The 18,026-nt window shown below is 56.9% G+C and overlaps 6 protein-coding genes across 6 annotated transcripts; 2 read left to right on the top strand and 4 right to left on the bottom strand.

The window, feature by feature from the left end:
- The first annotated feature begins 1,054 nt into the window (after window positions 1–1,054).
- On the top strand, window positions 1,055–2,361 carry BDP55DRAFT_647451 (uncharacterized protein). The gene has a single exon (XM_060573777.1). It carries the CDS (start codon window positions 1,333–1,335, stop codon window positions 2,308–2,310), a length of 978 nt encoding a protein of 325 aa, XP_060435273.1. The 5' UTR covers window positions 1,055–1,332; the 3' UTR covers window positions 2,311–2,361.
- On the bottom strand, window positions 2,362–5,551 carry BDP55DRAFT_647455 (BRE1 E3 ubiquitin ligase). The gene is made up of 5 exons (XM_060573778.1): window positions 5,119–5,551; window positions 4,662–4,805; window positions 4,553–4,610; window positions 2,899–4,505; window positions 2,362–2,848 (listed from the first exon to the last, which is right to left on the bottom strand). The coding sequence occupies exons 1-5, from the start codon at window positions 5,305–5,307 to the stop codon at window positions 2,675–2,677; spliced, it is 2,172 nt and encodes a 723-aa protein (XP_060435274.1). The 5' UTR covers window positions 5,308–5,551; the 3' UTR covers window positions 2,362–2,674.
- Window positions 5,552–5,654: 103 nt separating this feature from the next.
- Window positions 5,655–7,946, top strand: BDP55DRAFT_647456 (uncharacterized protein). Its single transcript, XM_060573779.1, has one exon. The coding sequence runs from the start codon at window positions 5,839–5,841 to the stop codon at window positions 7,720–7,722; it is 1,884 nt and encodes a 627-aa protein (XP_060435275.1). The 5' UTR covers window positions 5,655–5,838; the 3' UTR covers window positions 7,723–7,946.
- A 1,112-nt stretch (window positions 7,947–9,058) lies between these two features.
- BDP55DRAFT_542254 (XPC-binding domain-containing protein) lies at window positions 9,059–10,640 on the bottom strand (the record flags this gene model as incomplete). Its single annotated transcript, XM_060568295.1, has 6 exons — window positions 9,059–9,184; window positions 9,234–9,719; window positions 9,772–10,098; window positions 10,166–10,245; window positions 10,302–10,374; window positions 10,464–10,640. 6 exons carry the CDS (start codon window positions 10,638–10,640, stop codon window positions 9,059–9,061), a joined length of 1,269 nt encoding a protein of 422 aa, XP_060435276.1.
- Window positions 10,641–12,174: 1,534 nt separating this feature from the next.
- On the bottom strand, window positions 12,175–13,659 carry BDP55DRAFT_690428 (uncharacterized protein; the record flags this gene model as incomplete). Its single annotated transcript, XM_060576857.1, has 1 exon — window positions 12,175–13,659. One exon carries the CDS (start codon window positions 13,657–13,659, stop codon window positions 12,175–12,177), a length of 1,485 nt encoding a protein of 494 aa, XP_060435277.1.
- Window positions 13,660–16,226: 2,567 nt separating this feature from the next.
- On the bottom strand, window positions 16,227–17,030 carry BDP55DRAFT_268435 (uncharacterized protein). Its single transcript, XM_060566399.1, has one exon. It carries the CDS (start codon window positions 16,925–16,927, stop codon window positions 16,301–16,303), a length of 627 nt encoding a protein of 208 aa, XP_060435278.1. The 5' UTR covers window positions 16,928–17,030; the 3' UTR covers window positions 16,227–16,300.
- Window positions 17,031–18,026: the final 996 nt, after the last annotated feature.

Consider the following 18,026-nt stretch of genomic DNA (forward strand, 5'->3'; position numbering starts at 1 on the left):
AGCGTGTGGAGCCCGAAACCGAGCCGAACGCGAGACGGGATCCATGTCGGGGGACCTTGGTCTGGTTCTGGCCGTTTCATTGATGGACTGTACGAAGTACCTGTGGGGGGCGGTTCTGGGGCAGAACGGGCTTGACTCGGGCGTGAGTCCACAGGTTCTTTTTTCTCTTTTTATATTGGAAGGAGGCTGCTTCTGCGAAGGTAATCGTGCGTGGTGGGAACGAGCATCTGTCCTTGATGCTGTGATTTCTGCCTTTTACGTGAATCGGTGGTATCCTCACTGCCTGTCCGTCCACATCGCCAACTTCATGATGTGCCCGTGTACTTCATGTGCTTCATACTCCAAAGTAGTGTATCCGTACGGTGTGGAAATCAGAAGCATGTGGGGCCCGTACCTTGCAGACTCATATTCCCTTGCCCAGTGTACCAGCCTGTCACGACGGGCAGTGATACCGTGAAATGAGATTAACTTCCCTGGGTCGGAGATTCGCTAGTTGCCATCATGCAAAATGAGCCTCGAGGATCTGGTTCACAGTCAGCAAAGGTAGAACCAATGAACCGTGGACAAGCACCGACCTTGGGGGGAGGGGTACATGGATGGTTGGTGGTACAAGGACAGAAGGAGAATATTTATTAACTTTGGCAGTGACTGAGCGCTCCCGCCAAATATGCTTCTGTACTCCGTATCAGCAGTGCTAATCAATCTACTAGAAGGAGGGAAAAAACAAAAAACTGTGATACCCGTCTTGGCGATGCACGACAACGCTTGCCAAGCCTTTTTCTTTCCTTTTTTCTTCTTCGATATGGGGGAATCCAAAAAAGCTTGGACTCCTCAACTTCCATGACCCGACAGCCCAGGACAGGAAAAGTGGAGGATGCTTGGATTGTCATCAGGCACGTGACTGAAGCCCAAAAAGGTCTGTGGGAGCGCCACAGGACGCAATACGTTGGCCCCGTTTATTCACCCACACTCGCCACTGCTGCGCCACCTTTTTCACCGAAAAGCACCTGAATCCCACATCACCACAGGCTCGTCACTGGTGCGGTCCAGTGAGAATTGCTTAAACCTCATCTCATACCTGTCCTCTTCGGAGATACAACCTTTCTGCCTGATTTATCAAAATCCAGACATTAGTCTTCATTAGGTATTTGTAGTCAAATCTTCTTATTTTACCAGGACCGCGGCGAAGCACTCTACCTACCTTACTCCCCTTCGCGAGGCAACCCCGCGACCACGCGGGACATCCAAAGCGACGTCACATTGTCAAAAGCAACAGCATCAACATCAACACTGACAACTCCAAATTTCACCTCACATCACCAACCAACCGAAATGCATCTCTCACTTCCTCTCGCCATGAGCATGGCATGCCTCGCCGCGGCCGCCGCCACCACATCCAAACCCCCCTCCAAAGACGCAATCCTCCTCTCCAGAGTCCAATCCCTCACCCTTCGCGGCGCCGGCGCAACAACAACCCACCGCCGCGTCCCCGCCGCGCCCCAGCTCAAATGCCTCTCCCACCCTTCCCTCTGCAATCTCCACGCCATCGACGTCATACGCTGCACAAACAACGGCGCCGGCTATGGCCCCGAAGACATTCAGTGGTCCTGTGTGGCCTCGCTGCCCGAGGAGCTCAAGCTCGGGTCCACCGACGTCGTGTGCGAAGGCTACAGCCAGCCCGACGATCCCTACGTCCTCCGCGGCAGCTGTGGTGTCGAGTACCGTCTCGCTCTCACGGACAAGGGCGAGAGGCGGTATCCGAACCTGGGCAAGGGACGCGGCGGCGGCGGTGGCGGTGGTAAGAGTGGTCGAGATGACGATGAGACGGATTGGGGTGCCTATCTCTTCGGCTTCATCTTCTTCTCCGTCTTGGCTTGGATCCTCTACTCGGCGTGCGTGGCCGGCACTCAGAATCGAAGGAATGGCGGAACCGGTCGACGCCGTGGAGGAGGCGGTGGCGGTGGTGGGCCCGGAGGTGGCGGCGGAGGCGGATGGAACCCCGGCTTCGGTCAAGACGACGATCCTCCCCCGCCGTACCCAGGCACCAAACCATCCAGCTCGAGCAACCAGCAAGGATGGCGCCCTGGGTTCTGGACTGGCGCGGGGGCTGGCGGTGCCGCGGGCTACGGGGCAGGTTACTACCAAGGCAGAAATAGCGCGCGGAACCAGCAAAACTACGGCTCGGGGTGGGGCGGTGACACGACCAGCGGTTCGAGTTCGTATGGGGCTGGCCCGTCCAGGTCGACCAGCTCCTCATCAAGCTCGGCTCGTCACGAAAGCACGGGGTTCGGGTCCACCAGCAGGAGATAGTAAACTTGAAAGTAGGCATAGAGTAATTTGAACGTCATGTGAGCCAGCTCGACTCTAGGTCTATCCTGTTCCCCACGTGGTCTCGTACATGCTCCTCTCGCCCACCTCCTCCAACTAGTGTGTGATCAACCCCAAAGGAAGGGAGCATGACATTATGTACATTTTTTTCCGAGGTCCAGGCCGTCTTCCATACACGTAAAAGTACAACGATCCATCATTTCCAATCGCGAGCGTCTTAAAGGTATCATACCATGAAATCCCCTGCCACGGGAGCAAACTCCAAGCTGCGCAAACGTCTTTGAAGCATATCAAAACAGCAGCCGACACGTGAGCCGAGTCGGGCAGTAAAGCCGCACAACGGCGGCTAGTGGTGAACAGACATGACGTCCAGTCGGTCAAAGGCCCTCGAGCAATTGGGGCACTTGCGCATCCGGTTGCTGATCCGGTCGTCTACGCACTGGTGACAGAAAAGATGCCCGCACGTCTTCAAGGCCGTATCTTTGAAGTTGTTGCGACACACTGTGCAGAGTGCAAAGGTCTGTATACCAGTCAGCTTTCATTCCGTGCTATTTCATCAAGGGGACTCACTCTTAGCATCTCTTCTTCTTCCGACGAATTGCTCAACGCCTTGCGTTTCCATTCGTCCTTTTCCTTTTGCATCATATCGGCGCGGACCTTGAGGCGCTCAACGTCCGCCTCCTGGGTTGTGGTGCGCTCCCTGGCCGCAGCCATGGCCGCGTCGCGCGACTTGACCAGGCTGGTCAACTCGCCAATCTGGTTCTTGTAGGAGTCGACCCGGCGCGCTGCGTCGGAACTGCTCGACTCCATCTTCTTGTGCTCCGCAGCCATGGCCGCGTTGGCCTGCTTCAGATCCGAGAGCTGCTTCTCGAGGTTGCTAATCAATATCCGGTTTTGCGCCTCCACCTCTTTGAGCTGCGCAACAATCTCGGAGCTCTTCCGGTTCTGACTTCGGAGCACGCCCAGTTCGCGGTCTCGCATGTCTGCGTCCTTCTTCACCGCAAAGTACTTTTGATCGACCTTTTGCTTCTCGGCGAGTGCGGCCGCTGCGCGATCCTCGAGAACCGTGTACTCCATTACCTTCTTTTGTGCGAGACCCATCGATCGCTTGTACGCCTGCTGGAGAGCGGGCAACTCCTTGTTGATCGACTCGAAGTCCTGCTGCAGTTTCTTGTACTTTGAAATGAGTTCGTCGGCGGGCATGCTCTCCAGTTCGGGATCGGGATCCGCCATCGGCTGGTCTTCGGGCTTGAGACGCTGCAGTTCCAGTTCCAAAGATGCGATTCGGTCCTCCTGGGCACCCGTGAGCTCCTTGAGGTGCTGCAGCGCCTGCTTCTCCTCTTTTTCTCGGGTTTCCAGCATGTTGGCCTTGGCGTACCACTCATCGCGGGCGGCGCGGATTCGTGTCAGGTCGGCATCGCGCTCCTCGACTGCGCGCTCCAGGTCCGATGTTATCGCCTGCGCCTCGTCGTGGAGCTTGGTCCGGAACGCCGTTCGCTCAGAGTGCAGCTTTTCCGCCTCTTCTCGCAACTGCTTGTTTGAAGCCTCCAGGTGGTTGACGCGCTTGATCAAGTCCTCGTTCTGGTTCTTGAACTGCTTGAACACGTCGGTCCGAATGAAATCTTCGTCAGTGAGGCCTTCCCGTCGTGCCTTTAGCGCCGAGTTCTCCTCCTGCAGGGTCTTGATATCGGCTTGCGCAGATTCCAGCTGCTCCTTCTGCTTGTTGACGACCGCCGATGCCTCCTCAAACTTGAGCAGTGCCTCGGCAGCATTACCGTTTGCCTCGGCGGCATCCTGCCCATTCTCCCCCGCGGCGATTGTCGGCTTGGCGCTGGCGATGAATTGTTGCTCGAGCTTCTGTACCTGCGCGCTCTTTAATCTGTCCATGCGCTTTTCGGCCTTGAAGAACCGGAGGCTAGCCTTATTGAGGTCTTCCGATAGCTGCTCATTCTCTTGATGTGCACGGTCCAACTTGACCAGATATTCCTTTTGCTGCGCGAGCAGGCTGTTGACCCGAGTCTCGAGGTCAGCAATGTTTGGCGTAATTTCTCCCCTGGCATTTGCGATGCGATTGAGCACAGCTTCGGCTCGCTTCTTTATATCAGAGGCTGTCTCGTCAAGGTGCCTTTGGAACTCGTCGTTATCTTTAAAGTGCGTGCTGGTAATGTACGGAGGGTCTGGTCTGTCAGTCTCACGTCGAGGTGGATGCGACAAGGGGACTCACTTGTCGGGCCTGAGGGGGGTGTCGCAGGGTCCACGAGCTGCTCCATCTCCTCTAGAACCTTGTGAGGGGGTCAGCCATGCCACCGAGTCAAGGGATCAATCAAACTGACCTGCTTCCACCATGCTTCAATGATGCGGATGTGATCCTCGCGATATACAATATTCTTTTGCAATTGCTCGACGCGCGACTCAAACTCTTGCTTTTCCCTTTTTGTTTCTAAAAGTTGCCGATAAATGGCACCCTTTTGGTAATTCTGAACTCATCATCAGCTCGCGCCCTCTCCGTGTATTCTTTTCGCACCAGGCGATGAAAAAAGGCGTGTGGGATAGTCGGATGCGTGTGATAGGGAGACGGATAGCCGTCAGGCAGCCTCGTCGCCCTCGACGGCGGATCGAAAGGCCATTCCAGGCCAGTCGATCGCAGTCCGCCAGTGTTGAGCGTGGCTGGGGGCAGTCGATGATCGAGATGTCGCGTCGCCATTGATGGCAGAGGGGAATCGCGTAGGGGTCCATTGATTGTTGAGAAAACTTGATGTGTTGGGGAATAACGTGTCTCGTGACACTTACCTCGATCCAGTGTTCCTCGGCGTGGTCGCCACTATCGCCCTTGGGCTTGCTTCCATTGACGGATTGATGTCGTTTGCTCGGAGGAGCGAGGTCCTCGGCGGTGCTGATGGGAGGTCTCTTCCTGTCCTCCATCTTGGCTAAGGTGGACGGACGCGGAGAGGCAGTCGGGGCTGAGGTCGCTACAGGCATGAGAAAGGTGGGAGGATGTAGAGACGGTGTGTGCGGCCGCGGTCGGGCGAGAGCGATGAAATGCGCTGCGTGGGACAGCTGGGCGTGCTTAGGGATTGATGCGAGCCATGCGAGAGTCGACGGAGTCGTGCTGTGCTGATTCGGCGCGGATGATGGGTGAGGAATACTTGGGGCAAGGAGGTTGAATTTTCGAGGTTGAACACCGACGCTTCACGTTCAAATCAAGCCAGCCGGTCCACTCCCCAAACAGGATTAGCGCTGTGCTGGCCATCTATGGCCTTATCAACCAGTAAGGCGCTCCGCGCACTGCACAGCAACGTCGGTACTCCGTACCGGCTAATTATCGGGTCCCGCGTCTACTTATCAGAAGCACTTTTTCTTCGCATCCCACCTCAGTCACTGTCCCGCCGCGATTGGCAAAAGTCTGGCTCGCAAGTGACAATCCACCAGATCCAATTTTCAACCTCAACTCCGACCATGAGGATCTTGCCGCACCGATAAAAACAAAGAATATTAGACGCAATCGCCATAATGAGTTCTATGTTCAAGAAAAAGGCCGGCATGGCCTTCAAGCCAAAAATGCCCATGGCCCGTCCTCGAGCGCCTGGAGCAGGAGCAGCAGCAGCAGCACCACAGCCATCAAGGGCCCCGTCGACGACTGCCGCCCCAATTGCAACTCCAGCAGAGAGTAGCTCAAGCGAATCAACAGAGAAAACAGCGCCGTTGACCGCCGAAAAACGAGCCGAATCGAGAGATACACCCAGAGACGTGCCTACGAGTACCCCGCCATCAACCGAGCCGAGCACGAAGAAGGCTGCCACGCCTCAGACACAACCTGCGACGAGCGAGTCATCTGCGGAGCCCGCTTCAACAGTGGAATCAGCTGGAGAACATCAGTCAAAAGAGCCGCCAACACCAAGCCGTCCACAGCCGCCGCCGTCCGTGACGCCCGCTCCTGCTGTAGAGGCTATTGTCAACGTGGCATCGACACCAGCTCAACTCCAGACCCCGCCTGCTACTGCTCCCTTGGCCGACGTGGTGCTCTCTGCAGAGAGTGCTGCGCAGTCAGCGACAATGGATGACACAGCAAAGACTGCCGCCAAGAAGGCACCTGCCAAGCGACCTCAAAAACGAACAACGCAGACGAGCGAGAACACCGAAGAGGGCGAAGACTGTGCCTCGGCTCCTAAACCCAAGAGACAACGAAAGCGGCCGGCAGACGGGGAAGCCGCGCCGAAACGACCGCCCCGGCTGAGAAAGAAGAAGACTACGGAAGAAGGAGAGACGGATGCCACTGCTACGACTAACAAGTCAGCACGACCTCGGCAAGCCCGCTCAGTGACGCCAGAAGACGCGGAGGACCAGGAGGCCGACCTCACCACACTTACCATGGGCGATTTAACACGAGATCTCCGTATCGGCAAAAAGTTCAGCAGACACGAGGAGCTGCTCCAACGCCACCGCGAGAAGCAGGCCAAGTCTAGAGAGAGACTCAAGGCGAAGAGGAACGGCTCGGAGGACGTCGCTTCGGAGAGCGGGACGCCGGCGCCGGCGAGCGACCAGGCCACGCCGGCGGCCCCCCTGCCGCCGAAACCGACCAGCATGGTCTCCAGCGGGCCCCAGTTCCAAATCATTGACGGTCAGATCGTGGTGGACCAAAATTCGCTCAGCCTCGACCGCCACGCCATCGCCGCCGCGGCCGCCGAGGGCGAGGACATGCTCGAGATTGAAGAAAACGACTTCACGACGCTGACGACGCAGAACAGCTACCGCACGGGCTCCAAGCTCAAGGGTCCCAACGTCTGGAACGAGGAGGAGACGGAGCTGTTCTACCGCGGCTTGCGCATGTTTGGCACCGACTTCCAGATGATTAGCGGCATGTTCCCCGGCAAGAACCGGCGGCACGTCAAGATGAAGTTCAACCGCGAGGAGCGCCACCGGCCCGCGCGCATCGACGCCATCCTCGTCGGCAAGAAGGAGCTGCAGATCGACCTGGAGGAGTACAAGACGTGGACAAAGGCCGAGTACGAGCCCGTCGAGGCCATCATGGCGGCGCAGCGCGCGCAGCAGGCCGAGTTCGACGCCGAGCAGGCCAAGATCAAGGCGGCCAAGGACGCCATCAATGCCAGGAACCTCGCGTCGCTGCAGGACAAGCGAGAGGGTGGAGGGGATGCCGAAGGCGAGGATTCTGCTGCGGGTGCTGCTGGCGGCGGCGGTGGTGGTGGTGGTAGCGGCGGCGCCAAGCCCAAGAGGCAGCAAGCCAACGTCGGCCCTCAGATTACGGTTGACGCGGACGGCATGATCACCATTGACGAGACGAACATGGATCCCGACGCGGGACGCAAGAAGAGGGGCGCGGGCAAGACGAAGAAGAAGGCCGTGGAGTATAACATGCGCGGTGAGATTATTCACTGAGCACACGCGCGCGTGTACACACCAACGGAATACAAGGGGCTTGTATGATACACGGAAAGGGGGGGGGACCAAGATTCATGGCAGCGTAGACAGAGGGGCGGGCAGGCGGGCTTGCTTCCTTCAGTCTTGAACAGACAGATACCCCTTTTTACTATTACACCAGGGACCCTACTATGGGCATTAAGGCGGCGTTTGGTATTTCAGTTAGGTTTCTTTTATGGGCAGCGAAGGGGGGGGGGGGGGGGGGGGGGGACTCGGGAATCAAGGCGAATGGGGACGGCTAGGAGACCAAGACGATCGTCATGGAGGTTACATTCCTAGAATTCAATCACTTTTATACACTTGACAGCACCCGTTTGCTTGTGTAATCATATAGTACCGTCCAGTAAACGCCTATCCTCCACGACAAACCCAGCCCCATCGGAAGCTACACACCTCCCACCACTCTCGTAAAGCGCAAGATCAAGATACCAAACTCACACATCCATTTTCCTATACCATCGCCCAAAGCTCCAGCCACAACGATAAAAGACAAAATATCCCACGGCGAACGTGTGCAGACATCAAAAGACGTCCAAAAAGAAATCAAAAATTATACCTCGTACGGTTCCCGCAAAGGAGCCCCACACGGTGAGGGGCACGGCCGCGGTACTCACTCTACTACGTAGATCAGCAAAAGTGTGTGTACGTGTGCAATGCAGGTCCCCCTCCTCCACGACCCGGTACTCTTGATCTCCGGAAGTCGTCAGGTAGGTAAGTATACAGAAGAAACAAGAAACTAAAAATTTGGGAATGGCGAGGTTTGGGCGCTCTTTAATAGTCCACCTGATGTGAGGCCAAACGCCAAAAGTGGTGAGGCCAAACCACTTGGACCAACCGAGGCCAACTCACTTTGGCCTCACAATGAAAGTCTCGGGCGCAGACCAGCAAATGGCACTGAAGAGTTGAATTACCCGGTACTACCAGGCCTGGCTACCTAAGACTGACGCCACGCTCTCTACCAAGCCGGAACAGGAACCTTCCTGGTCAAACACAAGCAATGAGCATCTGTGACTGCGAGTAGCTTGCGACCTCCATATGCGTTCAGGTCTTTTCACGCATATTTTCCTCAGCCTGCTTGCCCTCCCCACCAGCTCTACCGAAAAAAAAGGATTGCATCATCTACCTCCACGCGGCCTCGTGCCCTCCCTGCTGACGAGGACCCTGTCTCCTGGGCTAGATATCGCCAGGCCTTTTCCTCACGTCAACGTCGTCGAGAGCCAAACCCGTCCGGTAATTCCTGAGCCCTGCGTTTCTGTCATAGATTGTGTCGTCATGCGGTCGTTGCGAGTCGGGCTTAGTTCTGGGGCGCATCGTCGTCATCGGGCTGGTCGAAGAGGAAGTTTGCCGCGAGCTCCTCGTTCTTGTCGCAGGCAAAGTAGGCCTGGATGGCAGCGTCACGGTCGAAGCCGAGACGGCATAACTAAAGTAGTCAGCATCGTGATCCACGTACAATGTCAAGAGGAACCCACCCGTTCAATGGCGTCGCGCTCCTCCTCGGTGACCTGGATGGCCTGCGCACCGGGGGGCAGAGGCACGTCGTCGTCAACCTCCTCGCCGAGAAGCTGCAGGAACTGGTCGGGGTTGTTCGCGATCAGTTGAGCAAGCTGGGGGTTGCCGGCGCCGAGCTGCTGAAGGATAGGCTCCAGCATCTGGGGCTGTTGCTGGACGACCTGGCGCAGCTGCTGGAACTGAGCATTGTTTCTGAGGAAGTCCAGGTTGCCGAAGCCACCCTGGGCGGCAGCAGCGGCAGCAGCAGCGGCGGCGGCCTGGGTGTTGCCAGCGGAGGCGCCACGTCCACCACCACCACCGCTACCACCACGCGACTGGGCGGCAAGATCGAAGAGGTTGACGTTGCCGTCATCGCCGCCAGCGGGCGCACCACCAGAAGGCTGGACGGGCGCCGCAGCAGCGGCCTGTCGCTGTGCCTGCTCCTCCTGAACGTCTTCGGGGATGCCCTTGTCATTGTCAGCTTCCGGCAAACCAAATTCTCAAGGTATCGGATCTCACGCTGAGCAGGTACTCGACGGCTCTGTCGGGGTTGTAAAAGGCGGCGCGCATGGCGGCGTCAATCTGGGCGCGCTCGAAACCCATGGCCTCCATATTGGCAATCACCTCCTGGCGCTGAGCGCCCATGGCCATTGACGGGTCGTTATTGCCGGCATCGCCACCGGTAGATCTAGCGGCCGGAGTCGGCGTAGCGGGAGCCGCAGCAGGGGCAGCAGCCTGAGCAGCGGGAGCGGGAGGAGCAGCCGGCGTAGCAGCGACGTGCTGAGCGGGCGTAGCGGGGACGGCGGGCGCAGATGAGGACTCGGCGGCCGGGGCGGGCTTGGGTGCCTTGGGCTGTTGGATCGTCAGTACGGCACGCGAGCAAGCGCGGGTATTTGTCCATCGGGCTACGGACCTTGTTGACCATGCAGACAACGAAGCCCTTTTCCTCAATCTTGTAGGACTCGACCGTGTCGTCGTCCTTGAGGATCTTGCCTAGTGTAGCTGTCAGCCGGAGCCATCGCCTTCCTCCAGGTGGCGGGGCTGCCTACCAGAGTAGATAAGCTTCTGGTCCTTGGGGTCCCATCCCTTCTCTCCAGAAATCTTCTGCTTGACAACCGAAATCTGTTTATCTCGTCAGTTTCGAGGTCGGACATCGCAAGGGCAGCCGTGGGAAGGTCATCTCGGAGGCGGAGGTGGGGGTGAGGACGCACAGGGTCGGTGGGCTCAACGTCAAGCGTGAACTTTTGTTGCTTCAAGTCCTGGAAAACAGCCGATATGATTAGTAGAAGCTCAAGGTTGAAGCTGTGGTGAGGCGCAATGCCATCATGGCCTAGGTGGTGGTGGGGGAGGAGGCTCGGAGCTGGGCATACCTTGAATGTGACCTTCATCTTGACTAGCTTCGGTGCAGCAAAAAGGCTGCAATCACAAGGGAAGAGCTGAGGGTGCTGATTTGATGGGGGGAATAAAGGGAAAGGTTGAGAGTCGTGAATGGGGGATGGGTGCGCTGGGGATCGATGCGCAGAAGCAAGTGGGTTGAAAGATAGAGAAACCCGTCACCTTGGTGTTTTGTTGTGTGCGCGGGAAAGACTGCTAAGGTACAGATTTAATGGAGATGACGAAGGTGAGTGGTGACTGAAGTCAGTGTTTGGTGCCGCGCAGTGGGGGAAGGCGGCGGGCAGGCGGTTCTAGTTGGTTGGCTGAGGTACCTTGCACAATGGAACTCGCTGGATGGCTGTCCATAGTGGTGGTCAGTGGTCAGTGGTCAAGTGGTGGTGAGCAACCTAAGCAATGGACCGCCGCTTCCCCACTTAAAACCGACAAGTCCAGGTCACCACCACCAGCCAGGCAGGAGCACCAGCAACGGCCTAGCGCATCGGCCTGGGTCGGGTGGCTTCTCTCCTAGCCAAACTCTGTTTTTTCTCCCACTAGAAGTGGCGGTGCAATTTGATCTCAAGGTGCTGTGGCTGTCTAGGCATCCAAGATGAGGTAAGAAAGGGTGAGGGGAGCAACCTTTCAAGAACCTGGTCTAGAACCCCCAAAAACCATTGGATGACAGGCAACGAGAACATGGCACTCGAACTTCCTTTTCAGTTTTGCCTTGCGCTCCCAATCATTCGCCAACATACGGATACCTACCCAGACAGCCAGACCATCTGCAAGTCTGCAGAAATTTTCGGTGGGCAGCTACCTGCCTGCCTACCTTGCGGAAAGCGGGGTGTTGCACCAGCTTCTGGGGTTTGCTAGCCACGTTGACAACTGACATTTACCGTTAAAGACCAGCAGCACACAAAGAGTTGATCAAAGGTGCCCGGCTCTAAGGTATCCATCCATAGGCTACACAGACACGTAGAACATATACTTACTCGCCTCGCATAACATCACAGGCCACTCCCTGAGCTGCCCTGCCCGGTTCAAATAGAGTGTCTCTCTCCCGCCTGGATACGTGCAGGAACGCCTGGGACCATCGCTGAGGTCCGTGCCTACCTTAGCCCGGGAGTCCACAACGGGAAGCCCATGCGGAGCGGCGCGGGATCATCCATATTCCGACATGTCCATTTCCATTCGCAGCATCATTCCAAACGTTCAAAGGTCGACACACAATCCAACCACACTTCAGAAATACGCACCAGATTTCGTTACTCGTTAAATTGTTTTAGCTGCTGTAGCCATCTATCCTAGCTTGTCGGCGGCTTCTCTGGCCGCTCGATGTTGGATATTTTTTTAACCTACTCTGCCTCCCAGGACAACGCCGCGCTGGACAAAGAAAAAATAAAAGTCTCCAAATATGGTATCACCGCCCGAGCTCGTACTCCCTTGTTGTCGTCGAGGACAAAATAGCAATTAAACATTCATGAAGACCACGCCGGGTCAGATTTTCTCCTTGGACACACCTCTTGTTGCCGATGGTGCGTCCCTCCGTCATCATGATTGCTCTTGCTCGGCGTCCCCGTCGATGCGGAGCTTCCGACTTTGGTACCCGTTCAGGCTCGTCCTGGCTCCGGCGGTTAGGATCCACTCTGGGATCGGGGGCGTCATCTGTCTCTCACCAAGTGTTTCGTCCTCCTCTTGGGGTGATGGGAGTTCCTCCTTTTCTTCTTTGACGGGCGGCTGGCCGTTGGGGAAAAAGTTGTCATAGCTGCTGGTGCGGCTGAGGGGGCTAGGTCCTCCGGGCAGACTGCCACTGCGCATGCGGCGAACGCTGTGCCGGTCCGAGATGACGCGGCCGGCATCTGGCGCCGCGGTGACGACCGTGCCGGGGGTCACCATCGGCGGCGGGTCTGGGGAATCAGACCGGAATAGGGGGTGAATGTGAGATTCGCTGGCCGAGCCCTGCATGGTAAAGGCGGGCTCGGGACGCCGCAGAGAGCACTCGCTGGCAGAAGTCTGCAGCGTAAAGGTAGGCTCGGGGTTGCGGAGGGTGCCCATGGGGCTGGGACTGTAGCTGCGGCTCCGACGACGAGTGCGCGGGGCTTCCAGGTCCAGATCCAACGGCGTTCCGGGGCTGGGACTGCGACTGGTAGTAGGGCTGGCAGGGATCGTTTCCAAAAACCTGCCGGGGGGCGAGGACGTGCCGAGGACGGTCATGCGGCTCTGCATGTCGACCGAGGACGTGTCCCACGAGTCAAAGGACGAATCCTCGTTGACACTGCTCGATCGCGAGCGGTAGTGGTTCGAGTCAATCGACTCTGCCCGACGCTTCTCCCGCAGAGGAAGCAGGCGGGTTCTGGAGGAGATGGGCCGGACGACGTTGGACAACGAGGAGCGGAACGAGCTCAACGTATCGGTGGCGGAACGCCCACTGCTTGATTGCGGCGGGCTTTGCGAGCCCATGGAGGTGGACCGGCTCCTGCCTTCAAAGGTAGGTGAAGTGCGGTGGTAGGGAACTGACTTGATGTGGACGTTGGGAGATCTCTGGGACTCCTCGTCCGTGTGCATGGAACCGGACTCGTCGCGGGCAACGAGGCGGGCCAAGACGAAATGAATGACAATGAAAATGAGCTGACAAGCAAAGCAGAGACCGAGAGCGACGGACGAAGCGATGAGGAAGCTCGTCTGGGTCGCACCGAGAACGGTACCCGCCAGGTCCCTCGTGGCGTTGCTGAGGCAGATCATGGTGGCTACAGACGCAGCAGTGGCCATGGTGCAGACAAGGACACTCGCACCAAACATGGCGCTGATGAAGCGCTTTGAAGAATTCCTAAATCTGGCAACCAAGTTGGTCGACAACATCCATCCCAAGAATACCAAAAGAATGCTTTCCAAAATCGACGACAAAATCGAGGACGTGCGGACAGGCGCCGCATCGGCAATGTGAGCGGCGAGGACGACGTGGATGATGACAATCGTAATGGTGGCAATCAGAGCCAGCGCGCCGGCCGCAACGGGGAGAGCTCGAGGCAGGCCCATGGTGAAGTTGGGGCTTTCAAAGCCGGGGAAATCGAATACGAGCGGGAAATGAAGCTGAGGTTCCTCCGCCGCTTACACAGAGACCGGTCCGGCTGAGGCGTTGCAGATGGTCTGCCAGAGACCGGTGAATCGGTTGTTTGTTCTCGACGGCGGACACAAACGGCTCGTCAAGACCAAAGACTGATGAATCGATGAGGACGGGCCCCGATGAGGCTGGGTTACTACTGCCGTGAATCGACAGCGGGTGTAAGTGACGAGTCGACGACGTGGTTCCACAGTGGTTTTGACTAGACGAGGTGAGATCGGGACGCGGTTGACCAGCCGTGTACATGAGCACTGTTGATGGTTCGATCTGTAGAAGAGCTCCGTATAGAAACTCTCTCTCCAGGGCGAGTAAAGAATAGGGTTTGTCGTTTGTGTTGACGAATAGGATGCTGAGGACTGGACGGCGAGGCTTCAATATGGAACCGGGTTGGTGAGAAGATGGTCCAGGTGGCCGGTGTAATGGGCCCAGGTTGTCGATGGGGATTGGGTGAAGTGAATGTTCAAGTCGATGGTTTAACGAGAGAATAGTAGTTGGTGAGAACGAACGGAAGGGGGTTGAGGGAAAGAGGTGTAGGTGTAAGTAGAGGGGACGAAGGACGAAACCTGGGAACCAAACGAATAAAGTATGGCAGGCGGTCGTGGTCGCGTTTTTGTGTGTGGTGCGGCGTGCCTGGGTTGGGGGTTAGATGGCATTCCCTGTCGGGGGGGTGGACGAGGGTAGAGAGGTCCAGCGTCGCGTGGGCAAACGGCAGACCGAGCGAGTTTATTCGTACCTTACGCACACGCCTCGGCCGGCCGGTGGATTCTTTTTTTTTTCTTCCTTTCCTTTGGTCTCCAGGTCTCTGCTTCGTACCCAGGTCCAAGTATCGAGTGGACGAAGGACGACAGTGACAAGGATGTGGGAGGGATGCCGTGGTGGAGCGCTCGGAACGAAACACTGGCAGCTACCCTTGTCCGTGCCGGGGGGCGTGTGCTCCTGGGACACTGGACAGAGTCCGGGTCTGGTGTGGTCTGGGATCCTGACTGGAAACCTGGGAGTCTGGGACCAGGACTGGGAACCCGCGGCGGCAGGGGACTGAGGCCCGCGGTGACGAGATGATTCGGGATCTGTGATGTGCTGCTGTTGATGCTGCCGTGCCGTGTCAAGGTATGTTCAGCGCGTGCGTTCCCATGTACCGGATCGCAGAGCTGCGCTGGTGGTGGACAAAGTACCGAGACTGCACGACACGAACAAGTAGGCTCTGTCATCCCATCCATCAGTTGCCGCTGCCGCTGTATGTACGTGTCTGTTCTGCCAGTGCACAGAGCCAGTCAGAGAATTGGATCATGACCGGACGATGCGACGGCCATGTACTCTCTGACCTCGTCATTCCTTGTGTTGCTTGTACTTGTAGCACCTCGGGCAGAGGTCGTGCTGCCTGTGGTAATCAAACTCGACTTTCCAATCGACCACGTTGATTCGATTGTGCCTCCATGTCGTGCCAGCTAGACTCGATAATTCCTCCCCGTAGACTCTCGTAGGTAGCCGCAGACGAGAGAATCTTGGGTTGAGAGGCTTCTGGCTACCTTAGTTTCCGATGGTAGCATGAGATGGCGACGAGACGGCGAGGGCTGACACTGGAGCTGCGGGTGATTATTGGCCGCGCCGTCTCCTATTAGATGAAAAAAGACAAGCCACAAGCGCGATATAAAACATGGGAAATCCGAAAAACGAATGCCCAGAGACAGTGGCGTGAGGAAAGGGAGGGGGGGATCATCCGTCATCCCACCCGGCGGCTTCTGGAAGAAGAAACGAGAGGGGAGAGGACGAAGCATCGTCAGCCACAATAGGATTGCACAAAAAAAGAAACCGCCCCGGTGCACAATGACTGACTGGCAGGCGGCATATGCTGTGGTCGTAGCAGGCCAGACTCGAAATGCGTGGTTGTTGGCATTTCGTCTGTCTTTGCCAAGCGCCGTCACTCATCTCCTTTCTGATATAGATTGCTGTCCCCGATAAGCCCAGAGTTGGAGTGTGAGCCGTCTTTTTTCCCTGGTTATACCTGGTCCCCGCTGTTGTTAATCAGCACGGCTAATGTCTCTTTTGCTCCAGCTCCGGCTGAAATCGACGATGCTCGTCTTGCCTTTCCCATTATTGACACGACCTGGGGCTATCCAGGGAAACCCGCAAGTGAGGTTTCCACTCGGCGAGTGCTTTGCGCGGTGTGCCATGGTTTGCGAAATGACGGCGCTGGAAAAGACCCCGTGGTTGATCAAGTGAGGCTCTGGGCCGTGCTAGTTTTGTTTACATCGTGTCGCTTTCGGCATGGTTGCAGCGACGTGTCGAGATGGGCACTAGATGGTCACTAGAGGGAGCAGGGTAAGGCTGGACTCGAGAGCTGCGGTTGCATCGTATGTGAGGGGGTTGTGCAGGTACAATCTCCGGTCCTCTTTGATATCGCCCGAAGCTGCCAATTGAAGGTGGTCCCTTGCATCCGTGAATCAACACAACGAGCCATCAATCGTTCCGTCAAACCCGTTCTGGCCAACCTGGTGTCCCGGCGAGAGCTACGGCACTGTTGCCCGTCAATGGACCATGGCCGCTGTGCCTCTTCTTCTACTTCGTCCCCCAAAGCAGAAGACCATGATCGACGAGGCTAGCGATGAGATGCGTGGCGTCTCTTTGGACTGGTTGTTTGTTTATGGGTGAGACACGCGAATCCCTGTCGGTTGGTCGCGAGCAGAGGGAGAGAGGATCGGTCATCCGACCCAAGACAAGCTGACACTTTTCCCTCTTGGATGAGTGGCCGTCATGCGCAGTCCGCGATAGCTTCAAGACACTTGCGACTTTGTATGGGGGGGCAAACTTTGGTTGCTCGACTGCTGAATCGCCGGTTGTAAACAAACTGAAAGGCAGCTCCCAGCTAGAGACAGTGAGCCACCCACCCGTTGGCATGGCAATTGACTGGTGCCAGGAGAAAGCGGAGGCAAAAAGCCAGTGCTCTCTTGTTTTGACAGAGGGGGTGTTCCCTCTCTTCCCTGGATGCCTCCTGTCTCTCTGCCTCCGTGCTACTGAATAGCGGCTTCCGGCCGCCTTCAGTGGAGAGCCGACGGCGTACCTGAGGGGGTGGAAGAGGGGCGAGAAGGGGTCGAGAGAGACCTGAGGGGTCTTGCTTTGACCAACAGGCGACGGAGGGACTTGGTCGCATGGGTGGTCCATGTTCTGCAGAGGGGAAGTTTGCATAACAAGAGGGCAGCTGTGCCGTTTCCCCGGTGCGCTATGGCTTTGGCCATGTGCAGAAGGTCAGATAAACAATAGTAGCTGTAGCTGTAGCTGTACCCCGTACCAAATATGGTATTCTCTGGTCGAAGACTTCTGAAGGCTACCAGCCCAGTTGCCAGTAACGCAGAGCGCATCTAGATTCCGAACTTGGCCGAACTGACTCGGCCCCCAAAGAGGGCCAGCCTGGCTGCCCGAGTTTTAGAAAAGAGATTTTCGAGATTTTCTGGGGAGGCAGGCGGGCCATGTCGTTGGAATGCAACCGTCTAACCTCCTTCGGGACACCAGAGACTCGAGATCGACTCGCAAAGCACAGAAGAAAGACGAAGAAGAACCAGATTTGGGACTGGCAGAGACAGGGAAGGCGATCTATCGGCGAAGAGTTTTCCATGGGTGTAAAAAGCGTAAAATGATACAATATCAGAGGTACCTTGGGTACATGAAGATGTGCAGCAAGGCACCAGGGAGGGAAGTACCTCGAGATTTTCCTGCCGTCTTAATTCCCGATGGACCCAAATGACTGGGCAAGAGGCCCGGGGGTATCTGATGATGCTGCTTCCTCGCGAGTCGCCAGGGACCTGTCTCACGTCTTCTATTCTCGGCTCCTGGAGTCCTGCTAGGAGTTGGAAATCTCGGAGGACAGAAATGACGCACGCCTGCCTACCCCGTACTTGCAGTATGGGATGCCTCCCCGCCCAGCTCTGTCACCTGTACAAAGTACTCCGTGCTCAACTCTGTAGAATAAGGAGAATGTTGCCAGGTCAGATGCTGACACTGCAAAGGGACGAGGCCAATGCGAGGCGAGCCAAGTGCATAGTGCACATCGTATATATCAATGCTCAAGCTCTACCGGTACTCGGCGCAATGGAATCCCTTCTCCATCCACAGGAGCAAGGAAGGCTCTGATGAAGGGACGAGAAAAGACCTTGAAACAATGGCAGATGCTACGGTGCCATGGCGCACCTCATGCCGCAAAGGATACGTACCGCATGTCTCTGCCTGAGGGCCACTCCGTGACTCCATACCTACTCTACGGAGTGTACACCTCAGGCCGACTCTCGGC

This window comes from Colletotrichum godetiae, assembly GCF_030913485.1.
Source record: "Colletotrichum godetiae strain CBS 193.32 chromosome Unknown BDP55scaffold_4, whole genome shotgun sequence".
Taxonomy (NCBI): domain Eukaryota; kingdom Fungi; phylum Ascomycota; class Sordariomycetes; order Glomerellales; family Glomerellaceae; genus Colletotrichum; species Colletotrichum godetiae.

Bases quoted from the DNA above. Each gene is read 5' to 3' on its own strand.
- BDP55DRAFT_647451 (XM_060573777.1), top strand. From the start codon at position 1,333: ATGCATCTCTCACTTCCTCTCGCCATGAGCATGGCATGCCTCGCCGCG.
- BDP55DRAFT_268435 (XM_060566399.1), bottom strand. From the start codon at position 16,927: ATGCAAACTTCCCCTCTGCAGAACATGGACCACCCATGCGACCAAGTC.
- BDP55DRAFT_647455 (XM_060573778.1), bottom strand. From the start codon at position 5,307: ATGCCTGTAGCGACCTCAGCCCCGACTGCCTCTCCGCGTCCGTCCACC. The intron at 4,806-5,118 runs GTAAGTGTCACG...TGATGAGTTCAG, and splicing joins CCGAGGAACACTGGATCGAG to AATTACCAAAAGGGTGCCAT. The intron at 4,506-4,552 runs GTGAGTCCCCTT...CTGACAGACCAG, and splicing joins ACCCCCCTCAGGCCCGACAA to ACCCTCCGTACATTACCAGC.
- BDP55DRAFT_647456 (XM_060573779.1), top strand. From the start codon at position 5,839: ATGAGTTCTATGTTCAAGAAAAAGGCCGGCATGGCCTTCAAGCCAAAA.